The 21,037-nt window shown below is 37.5% G+C and overlaps 2 protein-coding genes across 5 annotated transcripts; one reads left to right on the top strand and one right to left on the bottom strand.

Annotated features, from left to right (window-relative positions):
• Positions 1-119: 119 nt before the first annotated feature.
• Positions 120-11,390, top strand: ccdc17 (coiled-coil domain containing 17). Its single transcript, XM_073870266.1, has 14 exons — positions 120-605; positions 2,741-2,842; positions 3,400-3,453; positions 4,239-4,356; positions 4,591-4,732; positions 4,806-4,916; positions 5,023-5,156; positions 5,751-5,864; positions 6,409-6,588; positions 7,832-7,874; positions 8,812-9,027; positions 9,113-9,335; positions 10,745-10,855; positions 10,971-11,390. Exons 1-14 carry the CDS (start codon positions 393-395, stop codon positions 11,100-11,102), a joined length of 1,893 nt encoding a protein of 630 aa, XP_073726367.1. The 5' UTR covers positions 120-392; the 3' UTR covers positions 11,103-11,390.
• Positions 11,391-11,473: 83 nt separating this feature from the next.
• Positions 11,474-19,619, bottom strand: nasp (nuclear autoantigenic sperm protein (histone-binding)). 4 transcript variants are annotated; one of them, XM_073870264.1, is made up of 16 exons: positions 19,459-19,619; positions 18,798-18,839; positions 18,597-18,710; positions 17,126-17,206; positions 16,924-17,033; positions 16,571-16,698; positions 16,189-16,540; positions 15,933-15,985; positions 15,783-15,859; positions 15,629-15,706; positions 15,322-15,506; positions 14,989-15,165; positions 13,062-13,126; positions 12,896-12,970; positions 12,461-12,589; positions 11,474-11,678 (listed from the first exon to the last, which is right to left on the bottom strand). In XM_073870264.1, the coding sequence occupies exons 1-16, from the start codon at positions 19,494-19,496 to the stop codon at positions 11,643-11,645; spliced, it is 1,740 nt and encodes a 579-aa protein (XP_073726365.1). In that variant the 5' UTR covers positions 19,497-19,619; the 3' UTR covers positions 11,474-11,642. The 4 variants fall into 4 exon arrangements, with proteins under 4 accessions (XP_073726365.1, XP_073726364.1, XP_073726363.1 ...); XM_073870263.1 differs by having other exon boundaries at positions 16,192-16,698; XM_073870262.1 differs by having other exon boundaries at positions 16,189-16,698.
• Positions 19,620-21,037: the final 1,418 nt, after the last annotated feature.

The following is a 21,037-nucleotide window of genomic DNA, read 5'->3' on the forward strand; positions in this document are numbered from 1 at the left end:
ATCTGAGAAGATTAAAGGGTGTCATGTATGGGTTTATCTGTATGAGACGACACGGACGTAAACTACTGCATCGAAATGAAACGATCAGAAGATAAATTGTAATAAATATTTTGCATCAGTTTGCCAAACATGTCCAGCCTTTCGTTTTCTGCTGAAATAATGAGGAGTCATCTATCATTTAACAAAACAAACCATAAATTCAAGGGGTGCTCCAATTTCACCTTCTTTATCACACCACACAACTTTCCAAGGTGATTGTAACCAATAAACAAAACCTCACCAGTCAACAAATGCAGTGCACACTTAGCAGGCAGATAACCTAATAAGTTTATGGATTGTGAATCTTAGTTTTTCCATCAAGTTTAAAAAGGGAAAACATATATAACTTTGAGATGGAAGGGTTGGGGGAGTTCATTTGTGAGAGCTGTAACATGGCATTTCATTCTGTTGGACTCCTTAATAAACACAAGGCTAAATTCTGCATTGGCACAGACTTAAAAGACCCAGTAGGTGCTTGGAGAGGACGGGTGGGACGCACTAAAACTGTGAATTTGTCCGGGAAGACGATGCATCCTACAAAGGCAAGGACACCTGATTTAATAATTGTAAGTAACAAAGTCCTCATTTGGCAACCTATCCAGCAATGCTTTTTTAAAACAAATAGTGTATCACTAAAGAATAAAATATCTTGTGAATGAATAATGATATGCCATATTTTTCTTGTGGTTTTATATGTGCTGGGAATATTTAGGCAAGATTCAATGACTATTACATATCAAGGGACGAGAACCAGAAGGGCATATGTGACATTTTGGGTGAAATGGAGATATATATATTAAATGAAAGCTGTTGATAAGCTCTTTTTGCTGCCAAAAGTAGTGAATAATTAATACATTTGGAGTAATAAAAAATGATACATTTAGTACACAAAGTCAGATCAAACCTTTTTTCCCCTTCTGTAAAGTTGGTAAAATGTCACGCCGCTCTGGTTCTCACCCATCAATTATGTTCTCTGTCAGAACCTGCTCATGCTTATCTTAATGATGCTAGATTACAAGGATTACACATTCATAGAAACCCTGTAAATACCAGGACATTTAAACTTTTAGGCCAGAAATCATCACAAAAAGCAATACAGTCTTATGTATTCTTTTTAAATGAAAATTGTCGCATGTTCAGCCAAACACAGTCATATTTATATGAAATAATCAGAGCTGGGTAGTAACAGATATCTTGTAGTTAAATGACATTACATTTTAAAATACTCGTAATCAGAGTACAGTTACTATTTTATTGTTACAGATTACATTACATGGATTACGTTACATATTATATAGTATTTTTCCTTAAGATTTCCATTTTTAAGCTTACAAAAGCTTTCATAAGCCAACTGATCCACAAAGGTGGGCCTAACGTATTTTATATGTGTACTATTGTAATCTTTTAATACTGTATATATATATATATATATATATATATATATATATATATATATATATATATATATATATATATATATATATTAGCATTGTAAATGTCAAAACTTAATAGGAATAATATTAGGGCTGTCAAAAGATTATTTGTGATTAATCGAATACAAAATAAAAAAAAACAGAATTTATGTGTGTGCACTGTGTGTAATTATTTTATATATAGAAATACACACACATTAATGTTTGTATTTAAGAAACATTTACATGTATATTTATATATATTTTGATATATTTTATATTAAAAATATACCTAAATAACATTTTTCTTAAATTCATACATGTATGTGTGTATTTATATATACATAATATATACACACAGTACACACACACACACACATATTATGCAAACACAAACTTTTATTTTGTATGTGATACGATTACGATTAATCTCTTTTGACAGGTAAATATATGAAGTTTTAATATATTCTTCAGTGTTTACATCAGATTTTATCTGAGAATCATTCCCAACATTGATGTTTTCTAACAAAATATGCATGTTACTGTGGTAAAACTTATTTATTGCTTATATGATGATTTATTTATGTTTTACATACAATGTAATGTCAAATGCACTTTCAAACATAACATATATTTTTCTGCCCTTTGTTCTATGTCAAAATAGTACAATATTATCCTACTTAAATACATGTGGCATCAAATAAACACAGGTCAAATGTAATCTAAATGTAATCAAAAAGTACCCAGATTACATTACACAAAATGTGTCAACTGAGGGTTTAGGTTACTGATCCAAATGATACAAGTTTTGCCATGTAGTTTTCTATTTCCAAGTAATACCCAGCTCTGTAAATAATATCCTGGCTCTTTACAACCTTATAGTGCCATTAAATAGTACTCCATCCAAAATTACATCCATCCATTTATTAAATGTCTTCTGAGGTGAGGCGATGGGTTTTTGTAAAGAACAGCTGACCTCTGACCCAATGTTACAAAACTCTCGGCCTACTGGTATCTAACGAAGACAATACTTCTGATCTCAGACCAACCTGTCTAACACTCCATCTCTTTCCCTAATTCACCCCTACAATCTTCTATACAATAAAATATCTCTGCCACACTTGCTTGTGGCGTGGTCCTTGCTCATAAAACCTCTGGTCAGGGGTTTCACAGTAAAAATTAAAGTTTGATGCCATGTCCTAGCAAATGAGCTTCAGAAGGACTAATAACTGCTTGCTGTTTGCCTGTAAGTGTAATGATAATGCCTGTAAACTTCTTCCACTGGCCAGCTGAAGGAACAAAGTCACCCAGCGGATCAGAGAGAGAGTCAACCAGATAAACCACAAGACAGCCTGCTGAAGGATAACGCTTTAAGCAAACTCACAGAAGAGGTACAGGAACACATGCAGTCATAACAAAGGTAGAAATCGACTTGTAAAAATGCAGCATGAAGTTAAAACAGCATACTATTGTTAGTTTTGACCTGTGAATTTTTAAGTTAAAGTAGCGTAAAAATATATGTTGATTTGACAAAAATACTTCAATATTTACAGTGTGATGACCCTGGACCACAAAACCAGTCATAAGTAGCATGTATATTTGTAGCCATAGCCAACAATATATTGTATGGGTCAAAATGATAGATTTTTATGCCAAAAATCATTAGGATATTTTGTACATTTCCTACAAAAAATATATAAAAAAATGTATTTATCATTAGTAATATGGTTTGCTAAGGACTTCATTTCGACAACTTTAAAGGTGATTTTCTCAATATTTAGATTTCTTTGCACCCTCAGATTCAAAGTTGTATGTCAGCCAAATATTGTCCTCAGAACAGACATGGAAGCTTATTTATTCAGTTTTCAGATGATGTATATCCAAAAAAATTGACCCTTGTGATTGTTTTTTTTGGTCCACTGTCACAAATGGGAATCTTTCCTTTCAGTTTCAAAAACTCAGGATGTCAATTGAAGAAAGCCTTCCTAGAAAACAAACAGAGGTCAGTTTCACTTCACTCTACATATACTCGGTTATATACAGTTGTGCTCATATGTTTACATACCCTGGCAGGATTTATGATTTCTTAGCCATTTTTCAGAGAATATGAATGATAACACCAAAACTTTTCTTTCACTCATGATTAGTGTTTGGCTAACCATGAATAAAATAAAGCCATTTATTATCAATTAACTGTGTTTACTCTTTTTTTATCATAATGACAACAGAAACTACCCAAATGACCTTGATCAAAAGTTTACATACCTTAGATTTTAAAGGCGGGGTGCATGATTTTTGAAAACACTTTGGACCAAAACACACTTGTAGCCAATCAGCAGAAAGGGGCATGTCTACTAACCGACATAGTTGCCTGGGTTGCATTTATGTGAAGCGGGTCTATCAAAAGAAGGTCCAGATTCTATTGGGGTAGGAGTGTGTTTGTTTAGGTGATTTCAAATGTCAACATTGGCTTTCAGGGATCATGCAACCTCCCTTTAATACCGTCTATTAACCCCTTTAAAATCAATTACATCTTGAAGTCTTTTGGTAGTTGTGGATGAGGCTCTTTATCTTCTCAGATGGTAAAGCTGTCCATTCTTCTTGGCAAAAAGCATCCGGTTTATAAATTCTTGGTCTGTCTTGCATGAACTGCACGTTTGAGATCTCCCCAGATTGGCTTCAGAGACGTTTTTGTGTTGAAAAATAAAATGCACAACTTGGAATTTAGTATTTGGTATTATATGAATAATGTGTTTTTTGTGTGTCAAACATCGGGTGTCTGAGTAGCAGGTCTTACTTCAGCAGAAAGCAGATGAGCAAAGGGCTCTTCAATTGTCTAAACTTCACGAGAAGAGACTGGCAGAGATCAGGGCACATAACCACCAGCTAGAGAAAGAGAGAGAGGGTGAGTCCCAAAACAATTAATGTAAAATGAAAGCTATATTTTGGACAAAACATATTCTAACAATGCACAATAATCATCATTAACCCCTCAACCATTTTTAAAGATAACACAAAATCGTCTTAAAACGCTGATGTTTATATTACAAGCAAGTTGCTCAATTGCTAGATCATTGCATTAGCAAAGCAAAGGTCATGTAAGTCACGTTAGTAAAAACTACTATGTGTATGTGCCCAGAGATTGAGCAGCGGCTTGTAGAGCTGGCAGGACGGGACAGGTCATTTCATCTGGAGGAGGCACTGCATGAGCTAAGATATCAAGAGCAGAGGAATGAGGAGGTGCTACATAAGCTCAGCTATCATATCAACTCAATAAAAGTGTAAGAAAATTTGCCAAGAAGTGTTAATGCTTATGCTTAGCTTGAAGTTATGCTTACTATGCTGATTTTACAGGCCTAATCCAAATGAGGTCCCTTCAAATCCACCACCAGTGGACCCAAAGACCCAACATATCAACTTTAACCTGATCTCCTCTGTGGATGGTCCCCTCTCCTCCCAAATAAGGTTTGCTTTGGTGGTATTGGTTAAACTATGAAGTGAACAAATGATGTTTGTTTATCATTAGTTTATTAATAGATTTTGAACCGTTAATAATGTGCATTGCAAACAGAGCTTTGCGTCTTGGATACATGCAGTCTGGTGGCTCTGATCCAGAGGTTTTGGCACATATGCATGACCTTCAAGCGGAAGCTCTGACATTGGAGCAGGCAAGACCTAAAGCTGATGGCAGGACAAAAGGAAGAAGTAAGAAGTATAGGTGGCCACAAAATCTCAGAGATCTATTAAAGTCATTACATTTAGATATAAAAAGCTTCTGCTAACAAGTGTTCCATAAAGCTGCTTTGCTGAAATTCTTTGCTTATTAAAGGCACTTAAGTCATAACCTTAAATCATAGACAGGGGGAGTTGTAGCCTAGTGGTTATACACCATGCCAGTTTGATTCTCATGGCTGGCAGGTTGCGACTTTGGTATCCTTGAGCAAGGTACCTTAACCCCACTTGCTCACTGGGCACTGTAGGAATATGCTGCCCACAACTAATTGAGGTGTGTGTGGGTTGTGGCTAGAAGGCATACAGCTATGGGCGTGAAATCTCACCGGATTTCATGGGATTTAGGCTGTATCTCATCTAGAAAGAACTTCTATTTTCATCCTAATCCTACCCCCAAACCTAACCCAACATCTTGCAAGAATTGTCCGTAGCTGTATCATGTGGGTTTACTCACTGGGATGGGTTAAAAGCAGAGTTTCTTTAAGTGTAGCAAATGTATGCAAAGCATTTCTGGACCAGTTGTACTTAATTTTAAGAACTTGGCTTATTTTTATTTACTGTCCACAGGGATGAAGTCTCCTCAAAGGGTGTTTGATCCTGATGTTCTTGCTGTTGAGCAGGAAAACCTGAAGCTTGAGGAGGAAATCTTCCGAATCCAGCTGGCCAGGGAGAGGCACAAAGGTAAGCATGGTATCTCACACTTATTACAAAATGAGTCTAAAAAGTTTGCATGGCCATGTACAGTAAATCTAGCAAATCTAGTGTATACTATTTGGGCACTTTACTACCTACCTTTACTACATAATTAAAATTTTATTCCAGCATACTATTACTAAGCAAGCAATTTTGCATTTAAAAGACGTCTAATAGCCATCCAAACACAGCCCAGATGTCTAGGTCAAATGTGGAATGTCAGTGAAAATGTAATAGATGTCTAACAATAGCCCAAAAATAAATAAATAAAACAAAACACCTTTTAATCACTGTTAACTTTGTTTACATGATGCAATACCACATCTGACGAGTTATTTTGGCAAAAATGACTTGTAGCCAAATTTACATTGATTTTGGATAGAAGTGGGTTACTCATAGCGGAAATAAATCGGGTCTGTAGTTAACAGACGGTGAAATGATGGCTATTGATTGCTGGGAGGTATGAATTGTTGTACATCAAGACTTTTCTTATTAGCTCTCTACATGGTGTTTTTGGTAATTGTTAATTCAGGGCTCAAGGTTATCCAGAAAGACCCTGTTCATCACATGGCAAGTCTCCAAGCCGAGATCGCCTACCTAAGAGGAGAATTAGAGAAGGGGAGAGAGAGAAGGCCACCTCCTACTCCACCCACTTCACCACTTTTTCCTGGGTCCTCCCTGGCTCGAACACACCCCGCTCTCTCACTGGTGAGTTAGACTAACATTTAAGACACAAGGCATTTCTCATTAATGCAATTATCTAATCAACCAATCACATGGCAGTTGCTTAAATGCATTTAGCGGTGTGTTCCTGGTCAAGACAATCTCCTGAACTCCAAACTGAATGTCAGAATAGGAAAGAAAGGTGATTTAAGCAATTTTGAGCGTGGCATGGTTGTTGGTGCTAGACGGGCCGCTCTGAGTATTTTACAATCTGCTCAGTTACTGTTTTTTTTTTGACGCACAACCATTTCTAGTGCTTACAAAGAATGGTGTGAAAAGGGAAAAACATCCAGTATGTGGCAGTCCTGTGGGCCAAAAAGCCTTGTTGAGGTTAGAGGTCAGAGGAGAATGGGCCGACTGATTCAAGCTGATAGAAGAGCAACTTTGACTGAAATAACCACTCGTTAGAACTGAGGTATGCAGCAAAGCATTTGTGAAGCCACAACACGCACAACCTTGAGGCGGATGGGCTACAACAGCAGAAGACCCCACCGGGTACCACTCATCTCCACTACAAATAGGAAAGAGGCTACAATTTGCACGAGCTCACCAAAATTGGAGAGTTGAAGACTGGAAAAATGTTGCCTGGTCTGATGAGTCTCGATTTCTGTTGAGACATTCAGATGGTAAAGTTAGAATTTGGCATAAACAGAATGAGAACATGGATCCATCATGCCTTGTTACCAATGTGCATGCTGGTGGTGTAATAGTGTGGGGGATGATTTTTTGGCACACTTTAAGCCCCTTAATGCCAATTGGGCATTGTTTAAATGCCACGGCCTACCTGAGCTTTGGGATGTGGTCGAACGGGAGCTTCGTGCCCTGGATGTGCATCCCACAAATCTCCATCAACTGCAAGATGCTATCCTATTAATATGGGCCAACATTTCTAAAGAATCCTTTCAGCACCTTGTTGAATCAATGCCACGTAGAATTAAGACAGTTCTGAAGGCGAAAGGGGGTCAAACACAGTATTAGTATGGTGTTCCTAATGATCCTTTAGGTGAGTGTATATTAAAATAATGCCAAAATAATCTTTTAATGTTTGAAGTGAAGACTTGAAGAGCTTGAAATGAGATTTTTGAAGAAAAAAAGAGTTATCTGGAACCAAACTCTTCATTTGTTACTTCTTAAACTGGCATTGGACCTTAATATATTTTGGATTAAGATGATAATTTTACATTTTGCCTATATATTTCAGAATCAAAGTTCACTGATGGGTCATCGTGTAGCTGATCCGATGGAACCCCTTGGTCCTGCTCTTTATGATCCTGTGTAAGACAAATCTTCTAATCTCACTCTTTAGATATATTTTTGTCTTTCATATTCAATACCTTTAGGTTTCATACACTGCATTAAGATCAATCCAATATTAGCTACACTGGACAAAAGTATTAAGACGCCCCTTCTAATTAACATGTTTACCTATTGAAGTAATTTCAATCAGAAGAAATCCTAATGCTATACCACAAAATAACATTTTATTTTATGTCCAACTGTGTTGCAACTGTTTTGGACGGCCCTTTTTTTTGTTCCGTAATGTTCCCCGTGTACAAGTCATGGATGGGTTTTGGTGATGAGCGTTTGGTTCAAAACCTGCAAGTCATACCAAAGGTGTTCAGCTGGGTTCAGGTCTGGGTTTTAAGTTCTGTATCAGTGTTGGATTAAAAAAGAGCCCAGTCGTAACTGTTGCTATAAAACTTGAAGAACACAATTCTCATTACAAATATGGAAATATTATGCAAAATCCACTTTTACAAGGTGTTTGGACATAAATGTACATTGGCAGTGTGAAACAATGAAAAAAACAACAACACTACAATGAAAAAACATCCCCATTAATCCATTAGACATGCTTTTTGATTCTCTTGTTAATGTGACATCACACAAACAAAGCCCCGCCCACGGTCACTGACTGAGTGGTTCATTTTACCCAAAAGCTTTTCTAAATCTGTTTGTTAACACAATGCAGCTAAAGATACTATTGTTCCAGACTGTATTTACAGGAATCAGATCTATTTTGAACCAAAAGTAGCAGCTCATTTGCATTTAAAGGTACACACAAAAAACAAATAGGGGCATTTTGGACATGCACATTCTAGGCACATCTATTTACATCTTGTAAATATGGGCATAATATATGCCCTTTAAGATTTGTAGTCAAACTGTATAATATATAGTGTATATTATCTGAATGTATTTGTTGTTACAGGGCTGGTTTTGTCATCTTCTATGACCTGGTGATTGGTATAGAAGCTACCCTGAAATCAGTGTGTTTGCTGGCAGGATTATACTGTAATGGACAGAAACTGGGACAGATCACACCCATGCCACCTGTGCAATGCCTGCCTTCAGGGCCACTGTGGTACCCATCCACCAGAAATCCTGGAAATTATGCCATATTGGCTATGAAGCAGCATGTACCAAGGTAGTTGGCACAGACATAAGCATGAGCTGTTTTTAGTATCGTTAAGACTGATATGTGTACACCTATAAACTTGTGCTTTCTACAGAATACAACCATCTCCATATCTCTCTTTGATCGTGGAGATCCATACTTCTGGAGGTCTAGATTTTCACAATCATGGAATTGGGGGTTTGGTACCCCAAGGGTGGGCTACGCTTGAGCTTTTTGACCAGCACGACCAGATTCACAGTGGTCATTGGAGGCTTCCAGTTCTCTCTCTCCCAGTTCGAGGATCTCTTAACCCAGATCAGCTGAGTTCTGTGCCTCAGGTCAGTTCAGTGAATATTCAACGCTATTTCACAAGAATTCATACATATTTTACGAGTTGGCTAATTCGTATTGATTCATACGACCACATTCGTAAGTTTTGGTACGATTTTCCTTGACCCCTGTGATGTTGGGGTTAGGTGCGGTTTTGTTGTTGTTTTTTTATGAAATTCATACAATTTTGCACTATTAACTTCGTATGAATTGATACAAATTAGCTAACTCATAAAATATGTACGATTTCTCGTAAGATCAGGCTGGAATATTAAGGAGTAAAGAGATCCTTAGGTTGCCACATCAGTCTTGATAGACATTTGGGTTTACCTAATGTTTCGGTACAATGGCATGTGGATTCCCAGGTAAAAGAAAATGTGCACTGAAATACACTTTAAGTGTACTATTTTCACACACTTATTTTGTACTTAACAAAAAAAGTACTTCTTAAGATAAATAAGTGTACTCAGATGTACTATTTTGAGACACCAAAATTTTACTGTATAATTGTATAATACACCAAAAATCTAGTATTACTGTAGTGTGAAGAACGACAACAAAAAATAAATTTACTACAAATGTATTTGCTGGTATTTAAGTACATTTGTAGTACATTTTAAATATACTTATTTTGTTTACCTGCTGTGACCCCTGGACCACAAAACCAGTCAAGGGTCAATTTTTTGAAACTGAGATTAGTTAGGGTGTAAAAAATCTAAATATTGAGAAAATCACCTTTAAAGGTGCAGTGTGTAATTTTTAAAAGGATCTCTTGACAGAAATGCAAAATAATATACAAAACTATATTATCAGGGGTGTATAATGACCCTTTATAATGAACCGTTGTGTTTATTACCTTAGAATGAGGCGTTTTTGTCTACATACACTGAGGGTCCCCTTTCATGGAAGCCGCCATTTTGTTCCGCCATGTTACAGAAGCCCTTAACGGACAAAGTGTTTTTACCAAGTTGTCTACGACGATGTCATGTTTGTCCAGTGGCGGCTACCATAGCTTCTCTGTGTGTTTCAAAAGTGAGGGGTGAGCAGTGGGCTGAGCCATTGGTTGCAATTCACAACCTCACCACTAGATGCTGCTAAAATTTACAGACTGCACCTTTAAAGTTGTCCAAATAAAGTCCGTAGAAATACATAGTATTAATGATAAATACATTTTTATATATCTTCAGTAGGAATTTTACTAAATATCCTCATGGAACATGATTTTTGGCATAAATTGATAATTCGCATACAATGTATATTTGGCTATTGCTACAAATATACCCATGCGACTTATGACTGATTTTGTGGTCCAGGGTCACATACCATCATCGAAATTATGTCTCTACTAGGTCAAACCTTTAATAAGATTTTTCACTATTAAATCATACAATATATTTAAAATGTGTTTTTTCCTTAGCTCGGTAACATGCAACTTTGTGTTCGGATAGTAAATGCTCGTGATGAAGATGCACAGTCCCTATTAAAGATTGACCTTAAACATATCAGCCAATACAACTACCCACCAACGGTATGCAACCACTTGTTTTTATCTAAATGTGTCTCTAAAGCAGTTTGCAAAGAAAAACTTGTATATTCAACAAAGCTTTTTGATGAGATTACAGCCTCAAAATTGTCGTTTTCAGGTGGTCTCAAATACATCTACAATCCCAGAAACCCATGATCTATATCACAAACTGCAACCTTCAGCCAATCCAGTTCCTTCATCAATGCCACTGATGGATCATGTGGACCAACACGCATTGGAGTTCAGTTAGAGCCTGGAAAAATTAATTTATCCAGCTTTTACAATTGTAAAAAACACCTATTTTAAACGAATTACTACGGATGTGGCTTCTGATTGCATTTTTCCTCCCAAGTTAATCGCTTTTCATTTTGTGTGCTCAGTTTCTATTATTTTTATGACTTTTAATCTTATTGCATCCATGCACAATCAACATTAAGCACACACACACACGCAGTTCAGATCTGTGCGCTTAATGTGTTTCAATACAAATAAGTACAGCCAAATAAAGCATCACAAGAGCCCAATTCCTACGTTTTATCTCCCCTGGAAGTGCTTTCATTACTGTAAAAGCAATTTACGGTCATTAAAGACAAAGTGGCATACAATTGAAAACCACTGGAGTTCACATATGCAAATCCTTTATTGATAGAGAACTACAATTATACAAAATTGGACAGACAAAGAAAACGGTTTTATTTACAAACCAAAGACAAAACACTGCTCATGGAGAATGAGTGAGGCAGGCATGCTTTGCTGGTTGAAAGGCAAGTGGCCAGGAAGGAGAAGCCCATCATGCTGAGGTTTCCACGGAGGAAGAATTGGTTGGCTGAAAGAGAAAACGAAACATTAAAATGCTTACCAAGTACACACTGGGCTTTGTAGGTTCAAGTAATAATCTTAACAGTATAGACTATGATGAGTTGAATCATGAGTAAAAGTAGTGCGATATTGGAGTTCAAGTTGGACAGTGGCCAAACCTTCAGTAATGAATTGGTTAACTCCCTTTTCCATAAAATATTTGGAAAGGGAATCATTCACAATGTAGACTAATGCAAGAAAGCAATTCTTTCAGAAGACCAAGCAGTTCATTTATAAGAATCATCTTACTGATAATAACAGCGAGCAGACAGAAACTGTACGATCTGTCAACCTGGGATAACAATGTCACCTAAAAATGAGTTTGTACAGTTGCCTGCGTTACATCATGTTCCAGTTTTCCACAAATAATGTAGAAACAATATGGATGGACGTTCAAGCACATTTGCCATCACCATCAAACAGTGCAACTTGCTCTCAGAACCGATATTTTACTTGATAATAAAAATCAATATGTATGAAACACTGTTGTATGAGAAAATGTTGACAGAACATGTTCATAGGAAAACACGTCATTCTGACGGTTATGTTCAGAATGAATGATTTTTAACAGACATTTCTTCACATCTATGCTTTGAGTTTTGCTCAAAATATTTGCATGTTAACTTCTTAAATTTGGCAATGGGGTCTCAACGTCCATTTACAGAAATCCTTGGTGTACAATGCCATCCTGAAGCCCTGAGGACCCTCTTCTGTTCCTACTAGGAGGAAACAATAAGCCTAGCAACTCGCCTCCTGTTCCATTTTCTCCTCGACTCCATTGCCGTTGTGGGCGGAGTCGTCGCTGCCATTAACTGAGGTCTCCTGTTTAGTCTTTTTAGCATCACTGTCCTTTTTTGGACTCTCCTCATCCGGTTTCCTCTGTGCAGGAACAAGAACACGTACTTTAACACCTATTCTATGCAACTAAAGCACTTGGCCACTTCAATACCATGCCACGTCACACTGAGGATGCCAACCACCATAGAAGCACCAAGCAACACAATCTCCTAGAGTTTAAAAACTCAAGAGTACGACCAGCATGCATAATAAGCATCAAGATAGCAAAGCAGATGTTGCTTTAGGGATGGATTCTGACATTGCGCTTTAAACACACACACAGATAGTACATGCTAGTTTAAAGTCTGAGAGTAATGTAATTTCATATTTCAGTGGATGCATACTAACCTTCTTGCGTACGAGGTGAGAAATATCTGATGCGGATTTGGATGAAGATGCACCATCGGCTGGCCTCACATCAATCTGAAACAAAACCAGAGGCGTAAGGCAGATAAAGAGCACAATGGTTGGACTATGGTTGAGGTAAGTGTCGCACAAAGCATCATGAACAAACCTGACTAGCTGCGGACGAAGATGGACCACCATTTTCAGCAGGGAATGCAGATGAGGTGGATGCTCCTCCCTGTAACACAAAAACAAAACTGCAGTGTTATTTTCCACCTTTTCTGTATCAAAGAACCAGAAGAACACTGTTATTCCACTGAGATGAAGGGAACAAGCCATAGTAGAAAAGTATCAGTCAATATTCATAAAAACTGGGCTTGATTCGGTCATTCTGAAGAGGCGTAATTTTTTACAAAGGAGGACCTTGGGGGGGGTCAATATGACCCCAATTGAAAATGAATGGGAAGAAATAGAAAGTGTCCCTAGTACTAGAGCACAAATGCAATATGGAAGAGATATGCTAAATCTCACACACGGGATCCAAACGCAACCTACAATAAAACCAATCATTTGCATTTATAAAAAAAAGTTGATTTTCAAGTGCCAACACAAGACCAAACAAAGTGACATCACAAATATGCTAATTAGCGTGTGCCGTCATCAGTGACAGTCTCTCAAAATCCTGTCGGAAACACTGCTGACTTATTCCTGGTATACAGAAAAGTATGCCACAATTTCCAAGGGAGCAAAACAAATCTAAAGCAGGGCTTGACATTAACTTTTTGAGCAACTTGTCCTTTGGACAAGTAAATTTGTGTTTCACTTGTCCATGCACAAAAGTCACTTGTCCGGGTAAAGATTTAATTGTATTTTTTGTGTTTTGCTAATCAGTGGTGGAGCAAGGGATTTTCATAGGGGTGGCCAGGCAGGGGCCAGCAGTTACTCTGTGGTGGCACATAAAATCTCTATCATCCAACCTTAAAACACTTTTAAGTATTATAGGTGCGTTAATCACAATGATATACCATACAACTGCTACAATACTTTCATTTTAATTAAAATGAATTGACATTAACATACAATTTAGTGTCATAATTCAACCTCATGTTTTTTTAAACTATTCAAAAAAAAAAACTTTTGAAATTTAATTTGAAACCAGGATTTATATCTCCCATTGCTGAAAAAACTATAGAGACCAGAAAATCATGTGAATTTAGGCCACTGAAATATATTTTACTAAGATTCATTTGGCTGCTTCTTGCTACTCTTTCTGAAGGATGCTATATCTGCTGCCTTTCTCTTCATTTTTCCCACATTTCAATGATTGTCTGACATTAAAACACTAAAGCAAAACATTAAAACATTACCATGTTTTAAAAAACTTATTAGGATAAATGTATCTAGATTATCTGTTATATATAAAATCAATCTTAAACCTAGCATTTACGCTGTAATGTTCGTGTGGGATTTTTAATGTACGTGACGAACTCTGTCAGATTCAAATCAGCTGTCGCGCAGCGCACACACAGGCGCGCTGAAAGAGAGATTCTTGTTATAAAACAGATTCTGAAACAAGATTTTAAGCCCATTATGCGTTTTTACCGAACGTTAGAAGAGAAAAAATACGGACTTAAATCAGCTTTTTTGACACACAGTGAAGTCATTTATATTCACGCCGGAGCCTGAAGAAACATCACTGTCCACTCCACGCTGTCCCACGACTCCCGCCCCTCCGTGTTCGGCGATCAGGTTTAATGCACGTGCAGCTTGTTTAGTAACAATAACAGTAATGTAAACGTGTGTGTGTGTGTGCGCCAGCGTGCCACGCTCTGTTCAATATTCCGCTCGGTGTTTGCGCTGCGCGTTCTGCTCTGTCGTTAACGGCACATAAAGTCGTTAAATTTCAAACGATGTTACTTCACTTGTCCAGTCGGACAACTAATTTTCTCTTACACTTGTCCTACAAAAATATCCACTTGTCCCGGACAAGCCTTAATGTCGAGCCCTGTAAAGTTTTGCCCCCTGATCAAGTACCACTCTAAAATGGTGTAAATAACATCAAATTCACTTAAGTTATGTAAAAGAAAGCGAAGCAACTCCAAGTGTCTGATGTATTTCTGCAGAGGCTGTCGCAGCCGTCCTCTGACACTCCTTAGCATCTTCTATTTTCTCTTTAATTTCTGGCAGTAACTGTTTCAACTCTTCGAGCTCATTCTTTTCTTCCTGCGCTGCCTCTGCACCCTCCGCCTTGTCTATCGTCTCCTGAAGAATAGCTGAGAAATAACATGACAAGCATGAATGGGGAGAAGAATGGCTTATGGCACAAACCCATAAGACATCAAATAATAACAGCAGCAGCTCAACCTACAAAAGCTAAAGATAAAATGAGTTTATAAGCATGCATCTACATAAGTTAAGGGATTTCTTACAAAGTCGGCTCTCGATGACTTTGATGGAGTTGTTGAAGTGCTCGATGGCTTTGCTGTACTGGGTTGTGTAGTTGTAAGTTGTGCCCAACTGGTAGTGAGTCTCAGCCAAAAGACGGCTATGAGAGGGAAGGTGTTTTAACTGCAGGGCCAAGCATTCGTGAAAATCCTCCAGAGACTGGCTGTAGTTACCAGAGATGAGAAATAGTGTCTTAAGATGAACACTGGAATCTTATATAAAGTTTATATATGGCACTGTATAGCAGCTCACGAAGTAGTTCTTATGTGAAGCAAATTTTTCTAGCTACCCTTACCAGATTCAGCACCAACTTCTCCAAGTTTCAAGTAGATCTGTGCTGCCATTAGCTGATCTTCTTTGCTTTCTTTTCTGCAAATAAAAGATTTTTTATAGAGAACTGCAAACCAAAGAGTGTAAGCTTTTAAGGTATAGAGATGGTAAATACCTTTTATAAATGACCTTCGCAACCTCCAACATCTCCCAAGCCAACTGCAAGTTTCCAACTTCATCCTCCTCACTTTCCTAACAAGTAAAATACAGTTAACAGAACAAAGAGGAACAGAACTTAAACCTAATTAAAAAACAAATAACCAACCTTATCATTTGCATCATCCCCCTCTTCCTCATCATCATCGTCGTCCTCATCATCTGAAAGTAAATGTTAACTCTGTTAACAGGCAAGTTACCAAATGTGAAAACCACCACCGATACCCTTTGTGATGTTGTGCTTCAAAATAAGTGCTTTGTGGATGGATGCCTATTCCAGCATTTAAAAATGTATTCACCAGGTGGAAGTTATAAATGTTAACCACAAGTCCCTTGTGCTCCCAGATCAATCAGTCATCACTGACTACCTCCACCGGCTTCCTCCATAGGTTCATCATTCCCGTCTGGATTCTCAGTGGTCTCATCCTCTTTTTCAGTCTTTTCAGTAACTTCGCTTGACCCAGCAGCATCTTTCTTCTCCGAAGCTTCATTTACACCATTTGACTTCTCTGCTTGACTTTCAGCAGGATTTTGCTCAGCTGCATCATCTTTCTTCTGTGTCTTATCACTCACCTCTTCGTCCTGCTTCGGTTCATCTTCCTTTTGTTTATCTTCTGTTGGTTTCTTCTGTTCATCATCTACTGGCTTCTCACCTTCCTTCTGATCCTTGACATGCTGTTTCTTTGGCTCATCGTCCCCTTCCTCTTTCTGCTCACCCTCCTCTTTCTCTTGCTTTTTCTGCTCAACCTCATCTTCCTCTTGCTTTTTCACCTCAACCTCCTCCGGCTTCTGTTCACTTCCTTCCACCTCTTCACCTTTTTTGTCTTCCGACATGGCATCATAAACCTGAGCCCGAAGCTCATCTCTGGTTTTCTCTGAATTGTAATGTAAAAGGTTCAGAACAGCAAAACAATTCAGAGGTCCTAACTGGACCAAATTTGGAAAGTGTGTATGATGTTTAAGACCTCTCTATGATGGCTTATTGTGTAGTCAATTCACTTGATATAATGAAGTGTAAGTTTTCTGATATAATGCTAAATATACAAGAACAACAACATGAACAATTTTTTTGCCAATGAGCACTTAAATTTGATACAAACCATCCAGGTTGTCTGCACTCTCAATCTTGGAATCATTTTGTTTGTCTCCCTCTTCAGAGGATTCCTCTGGGACTCCCTCTAAAGCATTGCCAAGCACTGTATTCTCCATCCTAATAAATAAAACAGATTTGCATAAAGTTATTGGTTCCAAAATCTATAAAGCAGCAACATTTCAGAGCAGAATTCCCATAAATTCCAATACCTGGCAAGTTCCAGAAGGGCCTTCCCACATAAGAAAAAAGCTTCTCCACATTCATCAGCAGTGTCTCCATACTTCTCAGCTCTTGAGGGGGAAAAGATTTTTAGTAGATATAGATTTAATCAAAATATCAGCATCCAGTTAAAGGAATAGTCTACTCATTTTCAATATTAAAATATGTTTTTACCTTAACTAAGAATTGTTGATACATCCCTCTATCATCTGTGTGCGTGCACGTAAGCGCTGGAGCGCGCTGCGACGCTTCGATAGCATTTAGCTTAGCCCCATTCATTCAATGGTACCATTCAGAGATAAAGTTAGAAGTGACCAAACACAACGTTTTTCCCATTTAAGACGAGTAGTTATACGAGCAAGTTTGGTGGTACAAAATAAAACGTAGCGTTTTTCTAAGCGGATTTAAAAGAGGAACTATATTTTATGGCGTAATAGCACTTTTGGGAGTACTTTGACTCGGCGCAGTAAAACCCTCCAACTCCCATTATGAGAGGGAGAAGGGGAGCGGACTTTTCAGGCGAGTCGAAGTACTCCCAAAAGTGCTATTACGCCATAAAATATAGTTCCTCTTTTAAATCCGCTACGTTTTATTTTGTACCACCAGGCTTGCTCGTGTGACTGCTCGTCTTAAATGGGAAGGGCGTTGATGTGTTTGGTCACTTCTAGCTTTCTCTGGATGGTGCCATTGAATGAATGGGGCTAAGCTAAATGCTATCGAAGCGTCGCAGCGCGCTCCAGCGCTTACGTGCACGCACACAGATGATAGAGGGATGTATCAACTCTTCTTAGTTAAGGTAATAACAGTTTAATATTGAAAATGAGAAGACTATTCCTTTAACACCTACAATGAACCACTAAATGTAGTTTGTAAAACCAACCGCAGGTTTCCAAAAACAAACAATTATGCTTCCAAGTATTTAAACTGTTAAAATGCAGCAAGTGTGCCTTCTGTGGAAGTCAATACTGGGAAAATTGAGGTAAGTAATATGGAAGTATTTGTCTTTAAAATGGTATAATGTTGTTGCACACTAGTTGACACACAATACAAGGAAGTTTTAAACAAATTTATGTTAATACATGCAAAGACAGACATGAACATCTCGTGTCTGCAGGATTCAAAAAATTATCTGTGCATGTTAAGAAAGAATACAAGTACATGCAGGGTGTGTGGCCTCAATGGCCCTTCAGTAAGTAGTGTGCTGTGTGTATGCGACTGAGGAATGTGCAGGGTAGAAATTCAACAGAAATTGCATTAAGCTTGTCATTTCACAAAGCCATAAAGTTATGCTGCAAGATATTTAAACTACATTTAAATTCCCTGTTATAGCAAACTCTTAAATTTTCTTCAAATTCCCAGTTTATTCCCAAATTTTCCATTAATTCCCAAATATTTTCGTTAATTTTCATGGAAAGTTTCCAGCTTTGAAAACTCACAAACTTTTGCAACCCTACGACTTACAGCATGGCACAGGCCTCCTGGAACACACTGACTGCAGACACAACATCACCCATCACCAAGTGCCGGTTGCCTGTACCAATCAGCTTCTTTGCTTCCTCAGTTACGTCAACGGAGCTGCAATGCACAAAATATAAAAACATAAATAAGTATATCAAAAGCATTAGCTTGACAAGATAAAGTCCAAAATACGAACTCAAATACCTGTCTGCAGCGGCACTTGATGAGCACGGTTTTTCCTCCATGCTGTAAAACAAGCGTAAAAAAATCAGTAACGTTAATACGAAGAACGCTAAAAACGTTTTAAAGCGACTAAAACTGCAATGTAATTGGTTTTAAATAGTGCACGTGCGTAGGATCAAACTCAATCAGATATTGCGCGTGACTCAAACCATACACCCACGTGGAAATAATGCTTTTTCAACAACAGAATAATCCACCAGTCCAATTGGGATATATTGGTGTCATTTGCGTTTCTAACATCTTTTCAACTTCGCTCAAAGCGAAACCAACGCAGCGCCAAGTTCACCGACATTCCGTTCACGTCACCAAAGCGGGAATCTCATTGTTTGAGTGATTAAAAACCAAACGTTCCTTAACATTCCCTCGCAAAATAAAAGTCGCAAAACTTAACAGAACGCCGAGAATGAACGAGGGTGACATCGCGTGGCGTGACGTCCAGCCGCGAGAGTGAAATAAAGCTAAACACAAGAGGGAGGCTCTTCCCCACCACAAGGACGCTACTGCAGCTTTGTTATCAAAAATAAGCCACCAAACCTTTTACTTTAAGTTACTGCAACTTATTAGTTTAGTTGAACGGCTCGCAAACGCGTTTTAGTTAAAACTGTAAGTTAACGTTTTTTACCTTTCGGTGGTTGAAGCAGCTGCCGTTTCCTCTGGCATTTTGTTAGGGTAAACAATGTAATGGACTGCTGGATGATGTGTGTCTGAAGCTACACGTAAAAGATGGCAGATTTGTGAAGCTGCTCCTAAACAGGTCCTTGGTTGGCGCCTTTAAATACGGATATAAGCTGTACTTCCGCTGAACTACGACCCTGTCAGAAAAACGCGGGAGAATACATTTAAAGGGCCAGTAACCATTTTATACGCGACCGATACAGTGATGGGTAGGTGTATTTTTAAACATTTTTGCTTAAATTGAAGTGTGATATCATTTACAAACATTTTATTTACAACATTTGTAACATTATTATATTCTCATTTTGAGCTAGATATATTTTAAAGATGCAGTCTGTAACTTTTGCCTTTTCATCGCCATTATTTGTAAACAAAATTCTTTGCATATACTGTACTCTGCTTTAAGTGTGTTGACAATTATAAATCATTATGCCATGAAGCTGTTGAATGTTTTAAAAAATATTCCACAGGTATGCATTATTTTTCAATGAATGCACACACCTAACCTGTTAAAGGGATAGTTCACTTTAAAATGAAAATTATCTTATAATTTACTCATCCTCATGTTGTTCTAAACCTGTATGAATTTCTACAGAATTTATTTTTCTAATGAACACAAAAGAAGATATTTTTAGAAATGATGGTAAACCCACAGCAGTAAGTGACCATAGACTTCCATAGTAGGAATAAAAAAAAAATTATGGAATTTAATGGGTACCGTCAACTGTGTGCTTACCATCATTTATCAAAATATTTTCTTAGTCATTTACCACAATACTTCCAAAATATTTTTTCCTACTATGCAAGTCAATGACCATTGACTTACTGCTGTGTGTTTACCATCATTTCTCAAAATATATATATTTTTGTGTTCATCAGAAAAAAATTCATACAGGTTTAGAACAACATGAGGATGAGTAAATGATGACAGAATTTTCATTTTAAAGTGAACTATCCCTTTAAATGTCATAAAATAACCACCGGAGCAATGTCTGTGGTAACCGTGGTACTAGCGGAATAATTTACTCCAGTCCTTTGAATTATTTTAAAGTAATGCACACCAGTGTTGTAATGGCACTCCAAGAAGGGTGTGCATGATTTTCAAATAATTCAAAGTCGTTATTTATTCCTTACAAACTGGAGTAGGATTTTAACACATTTCTATATGCTTGCCTAATAACTGATTAATTTTAACCAAAAAACAAAACAAAAAAGTATTGCAGCTTAATTTGTTATGATTTATTTCAGATAAAAAAGGCAAATGGTGATCCAAAAACCCAATTTTCATGTACTCATAGTCAAAACATCTTTTAGTATTCTTCATACAAAGTGTTCATCCCACAAGTGAATTAAAATTGTACCAGTACCTTTGTGGCACATCTCATAAATGAAAGGGGACATATCATGAAAATCATTGAAAATCATGACTTTTTCTATGTTTAAGTGCTATAATTGGGTCCCCAGTGCTTCTGTCAACCTAGAAAATGTGAAAAAGATAAACCCAGTAACTTAGTTTCGGTAAACTA

Source organism: Misgurnus anguillicaudatus, chromosome 8 (genome assembly GCF_027580225.2).
Source record: "Misgurnus anguillicaudatus chromosome 8, ASM2758022v2, whole genome shotgun sequence".
Taxonomy (NCBI): domain Eukaryota; kingdom Metazoa; phylum Chordata; class Actinopteri; order Cypriniformes; family Cobitidae; genus Misgurnus; species Misgurnus anguillicaudatus.